Source organism: Petaurus breviceps, unplaced genomic scaffold, assembly GCF_028583685.1.
Source record: "Petaurus breviceps papuanus isolate PSGF00001 unplaced genomic scaffold, PetGlider_PUasm1.0 90977, whole genome shotgun sequence".
Taxonomy (NCBI): domain Eukaryota; kingdom Metazoa; phylum Chordata; class Mammalia; order Diprotodontia; family Petauridae; genus Petaurus; species Petaurus breviceps.
In genome coordinates, this window is record NW_027187391.1 from 25,678,507 (window position 1) to 25,692,422 (window position 13,916).

Genomic DNA, 13,916 nt, shown 5'->3' on the forward strand with positions numbered 1-13,916 from the left:
AAGGTTGAGGGGGGATACACAAGCAATTGAAAAAGGAATAAACAATAAACAATACAATACTTACCTTTGGGTATCTAGCAGTTCTATTATGATTTAAGTAACTCTTTTTTTTTTTTTGGAGGCAGCTAGGTGGTGTGGTAAATTGAGTGTCAGGCCTGGAATTAGGAATTAGGAAATTCAAATTTGATCTTAGACCCTTATTAGCTGTGTAACCCTGGGCAAATCACTTAACCCTGTTTGCCTCAGTTCCTCATTTGTAAAACTAGCTGGAGAAGGAAATGGCAAACCCAATCTAGTATCTTTGCTAAGAAAACCCCAAATGGGATCACAAAGAGTCAAATACAACTGAAATGACTGAACAACAGTTCTTCATGCTCCCTTCATAAAGTACAGAGATAAAAATGTTTTATTTCTTCTTAATTGATATTATAATCTAATTCAATGACTTAAACAGATGCACCATTATAACTCTACACAATAAAGTAGTTCAACTATGTTTTCCTAAAATACAACTGAACCTCAACTGGTAGTGGGGGACAGGTGCATTTCCAGTGATCTAGAGAAGGAGCTTAGTTACTGTGGATAGAATAGTAGGAGTAAGAAAGACCTGAGTTCAAAATCTGTCTCTAGCATTGTGGCCCTGGGTGATTCACTTGACCTTTCTTAACCTTAATTTCCACATCTTATAAATGGACATAATAGTTCCTCTAGTGCAATTTCGAGGATAACTTGAGATAATTTGTGAAAAGTACCCTGGTGTGGATTTAAATAGAGGATTGGGATTCAAACAAGTAATACCAAGTAAGCTCTTCTTGTTTAAAAAATCTTGAAGGAAAATATTGCTTTGAAATCACTTGTGAAAAATGTTAAATTGATAGCCTTTGTAATAATTCTCTCCATGCTAGTCAAATATATTCATCCTTAATCCTTGATTTTTTTTAAGCAATCGGGGTTAAGTAACTTGCTCAAGGTTACATGGCCAGTTATTTCTGAGTGTGGTACTGAGTGTCTGAGCCTGGGATTCGATCTCCAGGTCATCCCAACACTGGAGCCGGTGCTCTTACTCGCTGAGTCACCTGGCTGCCCCTAAGCAATTGGGGTTAAGTAACTTGCTCAAGGTTACACGGCCAGGTGTTTCTGGGTGGGTGCTAAGTGTCTGAGCCCGGGATTCGATCTCCAGGTCTTCCTGATGCTGGAGCCGGTGCTCTTGCTCGCTGTGCTACCTGGCGCCCCAATACTTGATTTTTTAAAACTTCAGCATAAGAAGGTCACATATCCATTCATTAGGTATATCAGATTCTTATAATCCATTTTAATTTTTTTTAAATTATTCATCATTTAAAACATTGTTAAAAATACTATTTCATACAAGCATGCAACATTGACTTAAAATAATGGCTCATACACACACACACACACACACACACACACACTACTTCAGTACATTAGCAAGTGTCTGAGGTGTGATCCAGCCCAGTCCTTCCTGATTCCAAGTCATACACTCTCCCCATTGTGCTCTGCTGACTCTAAATTGGTGAGATGACAGAATCTTCATGTTTTGATAACAGAATGTTGGGAAAATTGTAGGTGGTTGAAAAAAATCTAAGTGTGAATAACTATGGCAAAACCAGTTTGGGAGGCAAATGTGTACTATATGGATATCAGAACTAGGTGGTGCAATGGATAGAGTGCTAGGTCTGGAGTCAAGAAGATTCATCTTCTTATGTGCAAACCTGGCCTCAAATACTAGCTATGTGACCTTGGGCAAGTCACTTAACCATGTTTCCTCATTTGTAAGACAAGCTGAAGAAGGAAATGGCAAACCACTTCAGTATCTTAAAAAAAAAAACAACCCAAATGGGGTCATGAAGAGTCAGTACAACTGAAAATGATTGAACAACAAAGAATATCAGAACTGAAATCATAGGGTTCCAACAATTCAATAGGTCATGTAGATAAGTCCCAGTTGATCAAACCAACCACATATTTTAGTCACATCTAATTAAGCCACACTCTTATAGATAGTTTTTTACTTATTTGAGTTATGACTTTATTTTCAAAATACATTCTAAATTACTGTTTTAGTAACAGTTGGATTTCCAACTTTTCCATTTTTCTTTTGATTTCATTCATGAATATTAATGAATATTACTAGCTTGCTATTTAATATACTTCTTTAGTTGAAATCATTGAAATTTTTAGTCTAGCTGAAATGTTTTACTAAATTCTTGTCATTTCTTTTGTTCTTTTTCTCAATATTCTTGTTTCTAAATAAGTGACTGCTGAGATCAAAGAATCAGGTAAATGTTTGCTTTTCTAAAAGATATGAGAGAATAAAAAATTCTAAGGTTGATATATAGTCATATCTTTTTTAAAAAATAATAAATATTTGGATATATTAATGAATTATTTCACATGTCTTATACCTAGGGAAATGGTCAGATGATTAGTCATTATCATCATATTGATTTCATTTTTTGTCATTTGCTCTATGTAAAACTAACATTAATGACCTTATGAATCTTTTTGAAAGTTTATTTGTTGTTGAGATTACGTAGACATGTGATCAGTAATCATAGTTAATGTACAATAAGTCAAAGAATACTACATGAATATCATTCTTGATACCTAATAGATCTGAAGTTAATATTACATTGGTCTATCTTAGACCCCAACCAACTGAATTTAGGAAAGAGCAGAATCATCTCATTATTATACAATCTAATTATTACATGGCTCTCAGTCATGTGTCTTCAGTACACAAAGCCTCCAATATAGAAGTATCATTACTTGAAAATCTGGTTTCTTAAAGGACTTTATTATCTAACTCAGTAATCTCAAGCCATATTGTTTGGTTATTTTGGCTTCTAGTATTTACTTATTGGATTAATATCAGAATGGAAGAAACTAAGAGTAAGATTTGCTTTATTTTTATCTTTATATTCCCTTTCCCTTGCATAACATATTGTGCAAAGAATACATTAAATAAATATTTTAATTGAAATGAGCACATATTTTATAATTTATAAGTGTAAGGGATCTTAAAATTCACCTAATACAATGCCCTTATTTTATAAAGGAGTGAATTTAGGGCTAGAGGCATTAACTAATTTTTCTAGAGTCAAACAGGAACTTATTAAGTATTCACTCCATGTTTGGCATCTTGCTGCACCCTGTATATGAAAACTTGAAATAAAATACAGTCACCCTCCTCGTAGAACTAACAGTTTAGGAGGGGGATAATAATTAAGTGTAAAGAGTACTGGATATAGGGGTCCAGGGATCTGAGTTCAAATCCTGGTTCTGCTGTTTGGTACCTGTGTGACCTTGGACAATTAATACCTTTATGGACCTCAGGTTCTCAACTATAATATGAGATGTGGTGGGGGGGAGAGGGGAGGTAGGTGTTTACTAGATGACTTCTGAGCTCTATATTAGGATCCAATGACCCAAGCCCAGACAGCTATAACCAATGTTAACTGGAGTTGAAGATATAACAAATGAAAAGATTTATGAACTTCCTGAAAGCAAAGATTATGTCGTTTTTGTCTTGTTTTTGTACTCCTGTTGCCCAGTGCACCATCAGACCTGTAGTCAGAAAGACTCCTCTTCCTGAGTTCAAATCCAGCCTCAGACACTTATGAGCTACGAGACCCTGGGAAAGTCACTTAACCCTGTTTGCCTCAGTTCCTCTTCTTTAAAATGAGCTAGAGAAGAAATTGGCAAACCACTCCTGTATTTTTGATATGAAAACCCCAAATGAGGTCACAAAGAGTTGGACACAACTGAAAACAAATGAAAAACAGCCAATACAGTATACCTTAGTGGGTTGGGGATGGGGTTAGTGGCAGCAGGCTGAATTTAAGATCACTAGAAAACTTGAAAAAAAATAATCAATTTAGACTTTGGAAATAGTATTAAAGTAATCATGTTGCTTCCTTCCTTTATCCCATTAACTCTCCCCTTTACCCATTCCAGGAAATGAACAGTGCCCAAGCAGGAAGGAACCTCATTCTATTTCCTATTTTTTTCTCTTTCTGAGCTGGGGCTATGTTCTCTGTAGGGGATACTCATTCTCTATTGCCCAGTGATCATTTGGAAAACGTGTGTTTTAAAAATTAGTATGTAGAAAAGTTCATCTCTGGGGAAGGTCAGACTATCCCAGAGAACAATGGGACATTTGAAAGGTTATATCAGGGTTACCTCAACTTTTCTAAACAGTTCCAAGAAAATTACTTAGAAATGCTATTTGCTGAACTAGAATTCTGAGAATTTTCTCTGCTGACTTTGCTGAGGGAGACAAACCCTGTGAGAGTCTAGGTCATCTTTCTGTCCATGAGAGAAAGATAAGTTAACTGCTTCATTTCACCAACACATCAAACAATACACATGAAAGGCCTATGAAGCCCATGGAATCCATAAGTGGAACACAGAAGTAGAGCACCAGTCTTCAGCATCAGAAATCCAGGATTCAAATCTGGCCTCTGCTTTTTGCTACCTTAGTCAAAGTCTTTCTTGGGTCTCAATCTCTTCATTCATAAAATACATTAAGTTAGGTAATCCCTAAAATATTGTCCAGCTCATAGCAAAAACCTTAAAAAAACTTCCATCCATGTATCTGAGTGTGTAATCCTCAAGTAAAAAAAAAATAGTAATCTTAACCATGTATCTTTTTGTTTTTTTCTAGACAAGAAAAAATTAGAAAAACCTGAAAAAGAAAGTAAAGGTAAAGACTGAAAATCTTAAATATGTGTGTTTCATATTTTTGGCCAGTGAAAATGTAGTGTTAAAAATGGGTCATTTTAAGATTTTTGTTTAAAATATGAACAGTGACTTTGCAGGACAACAATGATTGCCAACTACTGACATTTGTATAGTGCTTTATATCCATTAATTATCCAATTTGAACTCCCTAGTAAACCTATAAGGAAGGTATCAGTTATTTTATCTGTATTTTATAAATGTGGAGAATGAAACTTAAAAAGTTCATGCAGCTAGTTTAAGAGTCAGAGGTGGGATTGCAACCCAGGCCTTTCTGATTCCAAGTCCAAGATTCTATTCACTCTGACAATGGCAGATGTCACCTATGGATGATAGCCACAGAGGTCAGAAGTTTATGTTATAAAGCAGCATGCCCTTACCATCCCTAAATTTTCATTAAAGATATGAGTTCCCTTTCATTCAATGCTTATGCTGTATTAGAAACATCACTAGCCTTGGAGTCAGAAGACCTTGGTTGGTGTCTTCTCTGAAGAAGGCTAAAACAGGCTCTGTGTAGCACTGAGTACTTGGTCAGACATTAGAAAAAAAAACAAGGCCATCCTCTGCATACTGGGCCATCACTGGTCATCCTGATTTTTGCCTTGCCACTGATTTCAGACTCTGGAAGAGAGAGTGAGATTGACAACTCTGTGCATCTGTTCTTCACTTAAATCTAATTCACTCATGAGTCAGGACATCAACCCCAGAGTTATTAGTCCTCTACAAACAAAACAAAACAAAAATCAACAAAGGACAAATAGCTTGGGAATTTGGACAAGTTTGTTAACCCTGACATCAGTTTTTCATTTGGGGGTAGGAGGTGGGGTGATCCCTCAGGCTTCCCCCACTCAGTCATCTGCTATTCCTTAGATGAAAGTTTGTGAGGTGAAAGTTGAGATGAAATTTCACTAGGCCTAGTCCATTGCCCAGTGGAGCTGTCCTCAGGGCTTGCCCTTTGTTGATTGAGTGTAGTCAGCCCAGAGGTGTCTGTACTTCACTCAGGCCAAACCTTAGCCCCTGGAGTCCCTGTCTTTCCGGAAGTCCTCTCAATTTATCCTAGAAGTTCAGCTGCTTTATCCCTTTATCTTTTGTTGCTCTATGTTCATTCCATCTTGATTGTCTGTTTTTGGAGGAAAGCCTGGAAATTTCTGACCTACCCAGTCATCTAGTGTTTGTGTTTTCTATATTACAGAGTTGTTATATGGGTTATCCTAAAAATCTTGGTATAATCTTAAGTTATTAACGCTTAAAACTTCACTAATACTTTTGGAACATCCTGGATGGATCAAATTAATTTATATTTTTGAAAGTATTTTATAATTGAAAAACATTATATAAGTGTAAATTGTGATCATTCCCTGAGGGAATAGGAGTTAAAATTTTGTCATTGGCTTCAGAAACTTTAGTTCCAACACTTACAGGCTAAATCAAAGTGTTACTTCTACCCTAAACCGTGTTATTTTGTTTCTATAGAAAAAACAGCTACAACGAAGCAGCTGAAAGAGCACAAAGGTAATAATAGAGGGATCACAGGGTTTGTCAGAAACTCAGCAGGAAATGGCTACATTTAATGTCAGAATGTTTTTGTTTGCAAAAATAACACTGCATTTAATTGTGTATCTAATGTGTTTATCGATTTAAAAAAAACACAAGTATGACATATAATACATGACATCTAGTTACACAAAAATGTCCCATTAATCTAACATTTAAACAGTTGTGTCAGTAGCATGACTAGATCCATAGTCTTAGAATCATGAAATCAGAGGGGGATCTCAATGGTCCTATGATTTCTTCCAAAATTCTGAGAAATGCTAATTTTTCATTGACATTTACCTGTTGGTTTTGTTCTTATTCAATCATTACAGTCACGTCCAATACTTTGTGACTCCATTTGGGGTTCTCTTGACAAAGATACTGGAGTGGTTTGCCCTTTCCTTCTTCAGCTCATTTTACAGATGAGGAACTAAGGCAAACAGGGTTAAGTGACTTGTCCAGTGTCCCACAGCTGCTAAGTATCGAGGGACAGATTTGAACTCATGAAGATGATTCTTCCTGATTCCCAACCCAGTACTCTATCTACTCTGCCACCTAGCTACCCCATTTACCTGTTTATTAGCTATGCAAACATAAACTGGAAACTCACAACATTCCTTTGAACATGTTTAGATAAAGTAGTTTTATCCTACTTTGCATGAAGGAATCTGAGGCAAAGAAAAAAGAGTAATTTTAATTGATAATACAGAAATCAATGGTAGAGCCAGGAATAACTTAGATCTTGTGGTATAGAGAATGGAATGAACATTAGATTTGAAGTTAGAGGTCGTGGTCCAAATATTAGCTCCACCACACAATGGCTGTAACCCTTGGAAAGTCTTTGAATCTCAGATTCCTTAACTATAATATGAAGCAGCTAAACTATATTATACCTAAGCTATTGTTAATTACTATGAGCACTGAGATTTCCTCTGGTCTCCTGGAAATTTGAATTATGAGACAGGTTCTACTGAGTGATATAACTTTGTTTGCCTTAAATACTTACTCATTTGCCCCAAATCTGTTTCTTCATATACAAAACAGAGGTAATAGTATCTACAGCATCTATCAGGATTTTGTGGGACCATAAAGAATGCATGTGATCTTTAGCACACTTCTTAAAGCACTATATAAATGTCAGTAATTTGTATTCATCATAAATGACTAATTTTTGAGGAATTTGAATATTACTAAAATATGCTAAATATGAACATTATATTGAATGCTATTTAGTCTTTCTTTACTAACTCAGAAGATACTTCAAGATTTTGCAGGGCTCCAGCACTCATTGTTATCCATGTCAACAACCATCCTACCAGTATTTGAGATATAGGAGATTGAGGTCAATCTATACAGATCCTAAGACATACTTTAGCTCTGACTTTGTTGAATGTATTTCTGTTGTCAACTTTTTCTTATAAATTTGCTTCTTTCTCTTCAAAATGAAGTCCAGAGTGGAGAAACTTTGGTTAGTAGAGCCCTATCCTCAATTTAACCTTCTAACTGTTCTAAAGTAAATATGGTCAATCAGTATTGTGTATGATTTACAGAATGTTTAGCCTAAAGACTACAAGATTCTCAGTCATCAAAGAAAGATTAGGGTATCTTGATGCTACTCACTAAATTAGGGAAGTAGATTCAGATATTTTAGAAATTTTTTTTAGGAAAAAAAGTGAAATGAAGAAGCCTTCTTAATTGTAACCTGAAAATTAAATTAGTTTGAACTACCTCCAATCCTCAGGCTTTCCAGTTAATTAAGGTTCTTTACAACTATGTTTACATTAACAATGTGCCAGAAATTGTTTAAATTGATGCCATTATAAACACTCTTTTCAGTCACTTATTTCCTTTAGTGTAAATTATGAAATATTGTCACACAAATTTACTTTTATGAAGAGACATTGTTTCAGATGTCTATTGTAGGAAAGAGCCAAGCCAAAGCTGTAATCAAAAGCAGTTACTTTAAAAATTCACACATTTGATTAGCATATTTTTCCATAAACAGACACAACAGGAAAAGAGAACCTTCAGTCTCACAGTATGAGGAGAGGTAATCAATCTTGAGCTTCTAAAATATTTAACCAATATTTTGCTACTGAGGTACTCAGTTATATGGACTTTCTAAATATTCATACATGAAAATATTCAAGATTTTCATGACAGGACAAGTTGCTATACATTTTTTAAAGCAATAGAAAAGGTATCTGTGATGAGATTTTGTGAGCAGTTTTAGTCTCATAGAAGGACTACAAAGTAATCTAAGTTAATGGATTAAATGTGCAATAATATAATTAAGATAAAGAACCTAAAAATGCCCTGAAGCATTTTAAAATAATAAGTAATGTCAAAAAAGAACATAGCAGTAATAATGATAATAGTTTTGAGATCAGATCTGAAATTGATGTGAAAAAAATACAATCTTATGACCCTATTCTTACTAGTAAATCTTGACACAGCCTACAGAAAACATATATTATGGAATGCAGTAGAGGATAGACTATATATCAAATACATTTATCTCATATAAAACATCCTAAAAACAAACTGGTGCATTCTATGATTCTCATTATCAGTAAGATATTAATGGAAGGACTTAAGAAATTTATAGCAAAATCAATATGAGTGAGATAAAATGACTTTAGGAAAGATAAAAATAAAATGGAATAGGGGTGGCCAGGTAGCACAGTGAGTAAGACCACCGGCTCCAGTGTCAGGATGACATGTGGATCGAATCCCAGCTCAGACACTTAGCACCCAGCCAGAAACATCTGGCCGTGTAACCTTGAGCAAGTTACTTAATCCCAATTGCTTAGGGGTGGCCAGGTGGCTCAGCAAGTAAGAGCATGGGCTCCAGTGTCGGGATGACCTGGGGATCACATCCGGGCTCAGATACTTAGCACCATACCCAGAAATAACTGGACGTGTAACCCTGAGCAAGTTACTTAACCCCAATTGCTTTAAAAAAAATAAATAAATAAAATGGAATACTTAAAGCATTGCTTTCAGAAAAAAAGAAAATAAAGAGAAAGTGGAGGCAAGTGACAAGTTTAAATTATCAGTTCCCCTGCAAATAATGAAAGGCTGCTGCCTTAATTTGTTAAATGAGTTGAGATCTCCAATGGGAGATTCCCAGTCAAGTGTAAAGATGGGATTACCTATAATTTATATTTTGTTATTTGGAACAGTACAACAAACAACTAGAACAAAACCTTATTATCACTTGTGGGATGGGGTATACAAGTAACACTGTCACAGTCTTCCTAGAGAATAGTAATTATCCCAAAAATATTTTTAAGAAAAAGAATTTTCTATTAGTCTATAGTAAAGTTTAAATTCTAAGATTTTTCTAAAGTAAAACATCTGACAAGAAAATCATTTGTAAGTGAGGATACTATTGAGAAACTGATTAAAAACAACCATTTTAAAATTCAACCCTTTAAAGTTATATTATTGCTGCAGAAATGAAGATATTATCTATGCTGTCCTGTTTTACCAAAAGATAATATTTTTTTTGCTATGATAGTAATGATCTCTGTTCCACCTGACATATTTTCCCCATCTGCACAGAAATAAATAGCTGAATTTTAAAATACTGAACAACAATCCAGCAAAGTATTTCTATTTTGTATTGCAGCTATTAAGGAAGTTATTAAGAACAATTTGATTAATTGTATGTTTCCTTTTTGGTGATCATTTCTAATATATGAGGCAAAATGTCCTCTCTTCAGTTCATTTCTTTATAAGAAAATTGACAGTATTTATATGCATATTTATGACATTTAGAAAACTTACTTTCAAAAATTTTTTATTAAATGATATTGAGTTATTTTTATTACAGGTATGGAATTTAGCAGAGAAAATTTAGTTTCACAAGTAGCTATTTCCAAAGAATTTTTTTTAAATCATAAACATATTCTTGAACCCCAGATGATTAATAGTGCTTTTAATAGTTCATGTTTTCTTGCATTAAAGAAACTGATTTAGCTATAAGTGAAAGTTATTAAGACACATTTTCACTAACACTTTAAAATTAAAATAATTTCAGTCCATTAACTCTTTTAAGACAAGACATAGTTGGTGTGTAGGTTGCAGATGTTTTCTTTGAATTTTATTTCTGTTATAGAATGTCATTTGAACTTTGTTTTCTTGCAGAATAAACAACCCACACACCAAAAATCATGAGTAAGTTCTCATGTAACTTAGTTGAGTAACTCTCAACTAAGTGATGCACAGTTTATTATGCCAAACTCCTCCTCCTTCTTCTCCTCCTCCTCTTCTTCCTCCTCTTTCTCCTCTCCTCCTCTTCTTCCTCCTCCTCCTTCTCCTTTTCCTATTTCTCTTCCACCTCCTCTTCCTTCTCCTTATTCTCCTCCTTCTTATTCATCATCTTTTTTTGGGAGAGTCTATGGTTTTATCTTTCTAAAGAACTTCCATGGGGAACTCCCTCCTAGACAGACAAATTATGTGTATCATAAGAGGGGGGACAAAAAATTTTAAATGACGTGTCCAGAGTCACACAGCCAGTGTGGGTCAGAAGCAGTACTTGAAGCCAAATTTCCTTTATGCCTTATCCAGTCTGTCTATGACTTAAATAAATAAACTAATGTAAAGGAATATTTTTTAGTATGATTAGTTATATAATCATTTTAACTGCAGTCTTTGAAAATTGGAATGAATTGGTAATAGGTAGGTTTTTCTTACACTTAAATTTAGAGAAATAATTTTAACATCTGAAGTCTTTCTGAAAATCCAGCAATCCCACCATCATCTTAAGGTAGGACAAAAAAAGTAAAAGATGATCTATAATACATATATTTGACGGATAGTTAGACTACAATAAAGCAAATATAAATCCTTCTATCATCCCATAATCTCTAAACAATCATTCCAAATCCTCATATGGTGGGATAATACTAGATTATTCCCTACTATACTGTAGTTCCCATTGTCCTAAAAATGAGAAAGTGATATTCGTAGAAAGTAGAAAACTATAGTGTAAACATGGTCATAATATCATTCTCCATGAACAGTAATTAGATCACCTAAGCATATCACATGTGACTAAGGTATAAGAGTGAGACAAAACTAAAAGTAAATAGAGTAGAATTTTAAAATTTCCTGTGATATTCTAATTCAGTGAAGTGGAAGAGAATAAGCCTTTCATATTCCTTCATATTTTCCAGATTTATTGCTCATAATCAATCAATCATAAATATTTGATGAGTGCCTCCAATGTGCCAAGCACATTGTGTGACAAAATATAGGAGAATTAGAAATTATGGCCACTTTTTTCTACTACTTAACATTGTCATCCTTATTATAATTTATTATTGTGACCTCATTTTATTTGAGAGAATACAGAAAAAAAGGTCCTGGGACAATTCACAATCCTGTTATCCTTTTACATTTAATGTTCTATGGATTATTTCTCAGTTGGGTAAAACAATTGCTTTTTATGGATGAATAAAAGTATTTAAATGTAGCCTCATCCTCCATAGGCCTACTAAAAGCATCTTTGAGACAACTCCTGTATCAGATAGGATGACAGATATAATAGGTATCTTATTCTAATATGATGTTGATTCATTCTCCTAGATTTTTATATCTTGAAATGTTTTTCTTCCATATAGATTGGAGATTTTGTACTGGTATTATCTATGGATTTTAAAAGATTTTTTTTCTAATTTTAAAGGGTCAGTCTTATGGAAGAAAATTTCTGTGCTCTGCATTTTTAGCCAATATAATTTCTATATGATTTTGATTTCTTCTGCTAGGTCCCTATATTTTGAAATCCTTTTTTCATAGATAATTTGGATATTATAAGTTTGTATATGGCAAAATGTATTAAAATGTGTAGTAAGCAATGTTTTTATCTCTATTTATACTCTCATTCCAGTACAGTTAATTTGTTGAATTATGAAAGACTTTTTGAGGTCTGTATTTGTAGTATGGGGATTGTCATCTGAGAGTTTATGAAAAATAGAAAGCTTCTAATGTCCACCAGGTATATTCCTAGTACATGCTAAATTTAATACCTATATGTTTCACAGTTGCTGCAATTGCAGTTGAATAGAATACATTGATCTAATGTAAGATCTAAGACCTTAAGAATAACCCCTCTGTAATTTCTGGTGGTGATTAGCTTGGCCTGAATTGTGATAACCTATAGATTACTATAATTTCTTTAAAATTTTTCATTTATATAAATGCTTCCATTTCTATAAACAAATCTTTATGATTCAGTCATCTCTTCTATTTTTTGTTGATATACATGGTTGCTTGGGTTTATATAGAAGTTACCCATAGAAGGCCATTTGATTCCACTTTTAAGTCTCACCTGTTGCTATTGATACCATAATTGATCTATCAGTCTCTAGGCATTTTTAAACACCTCTGTGTCAGATACTAGGAGAGAGATGGAGCTATCCAAGCATGAAATATAGACTGTCCCTGACCTCATAAATTTCACTATTTAGAGGGATAGGGTGCACAAAAGTAACTATAAAAGAAAGTAGATGGTCATACAAAACAGGTCATAGTAGGAAGAACTGTGGATGTGAAATCAGAAAAATCAATATTTGAATCTTGGTTCTGCTACTTGTTATCTGTTTTGTTTCTGGACATCGTTTTCATCTTCTGTAATATGAGATTGTTGTACTAGATGATCTTTATGGTTTCTTTTAGCTCTACACCCCATTACCCTTGAAAGATTTTTTTTAAAAGTAAGAGCAACTTGAGTGCTAAGAAGAAAGAAATAATTTCCTAAAGATGGTTTATGTGAATGCTTGAAAGCTGAAGATCACGTGTCCATAAGGAAACAGAAAATGGTCCATTATGGTTAAAAGTCAAGTGTGAGAGGAATAATGTGAAACAGGCCTGGAAAAGTATATCAGGACTAGATTATAGGGGAAAGCATTTCCATTTTATACTAGGGACAATAGGAAGTCACTTTCAAAAATGTTAGACTCCAAAGTTTTATTAAAAAGAATATTGTGTGCACACTTTAATCATTCATTGATGATTCAGGGACATTGGGGGGGGCATTCTTTTAAAATAGCACACTAATTTCCAATTCTCCTTTGGCCTCCTCTGGGGTCCAGAACTCACCTCTTCAATCAGATGACCATACCCATGTCTACTGTATGTTTTCTCTATCTACCACGGTTTAACTCATCACCATGTTACTGTGTACAATAGAATGAATGAATGAGCCACAGAATTCTCAACTATCATGGCTTCTGTCTACTGAATTATACACAGGTGGCTCTTTATTCTACACACACACACACACACACACACACACACACGCACACACAGTATTCTGTGCTTACATTCTGTGCTTTACTCACTTGTAAAAATATTTTTCCTTAATAAAGAAACACAGTAAGCATGCCCTATGCCTGTCTCTTCAGGAGCCAAAGTATTGCAGTAAAGTCTATCCCTTTGATGTCCGTATTGCAGTCATTCCCTTTTTTTGCTCTTCTTTGCTAACCTTTCTTTTCTCTTGCCTCATGGTCTTTGTGCACATTGCCACTTTTAGGTTCCATAGCTACTCTAGCAACTTCTGCTTGTCACTATCTTTTCTTATCTGCTCTGCTTCTTCTACCATTTTCTCGTTC

General features: G+C 34.3%; 1 protein-coding gene across 36 annotated transcripts in view; it reads left to right on the forward strand.

Moving 5' to 3' along the window:
- The window catches only part of TRDN (triadin), a 565,674-nt gene that overhangs the window by 518,625 nt on the left and 33,133 nt on the right, over positions 1-13,916 (forward strand). For 31 of the 36 annotated variants that reach the window (XM_069076909.1, XM_069076882.1, XM_069076894.1 and 28 more), the window contains 3 exons: positions 2,277-2,300; positions 4,688-4,726; positions 6,235-6,273. The exons of 1 other annotated variant lie outside the window; for it this stretch is intronic. In XM_069076909.1, coding sequence (XP_068933010.1) covers positions 2,277-2,300; positions 4,688-4,726; positions 6,235-6,273 — 102 coding nt within the window. Of the gene's footprint in view, positions 1-2,276; positions 2,307-4,687; positions 4,727-6,234; positions 6,274-13,916 lie in introns of those variants that run through there. 4 more of the 36 variants (XM_069076886.1, XM_069076902.1, XM_069076893.1 and 1 more) reach the window with 3 other exon arrangements.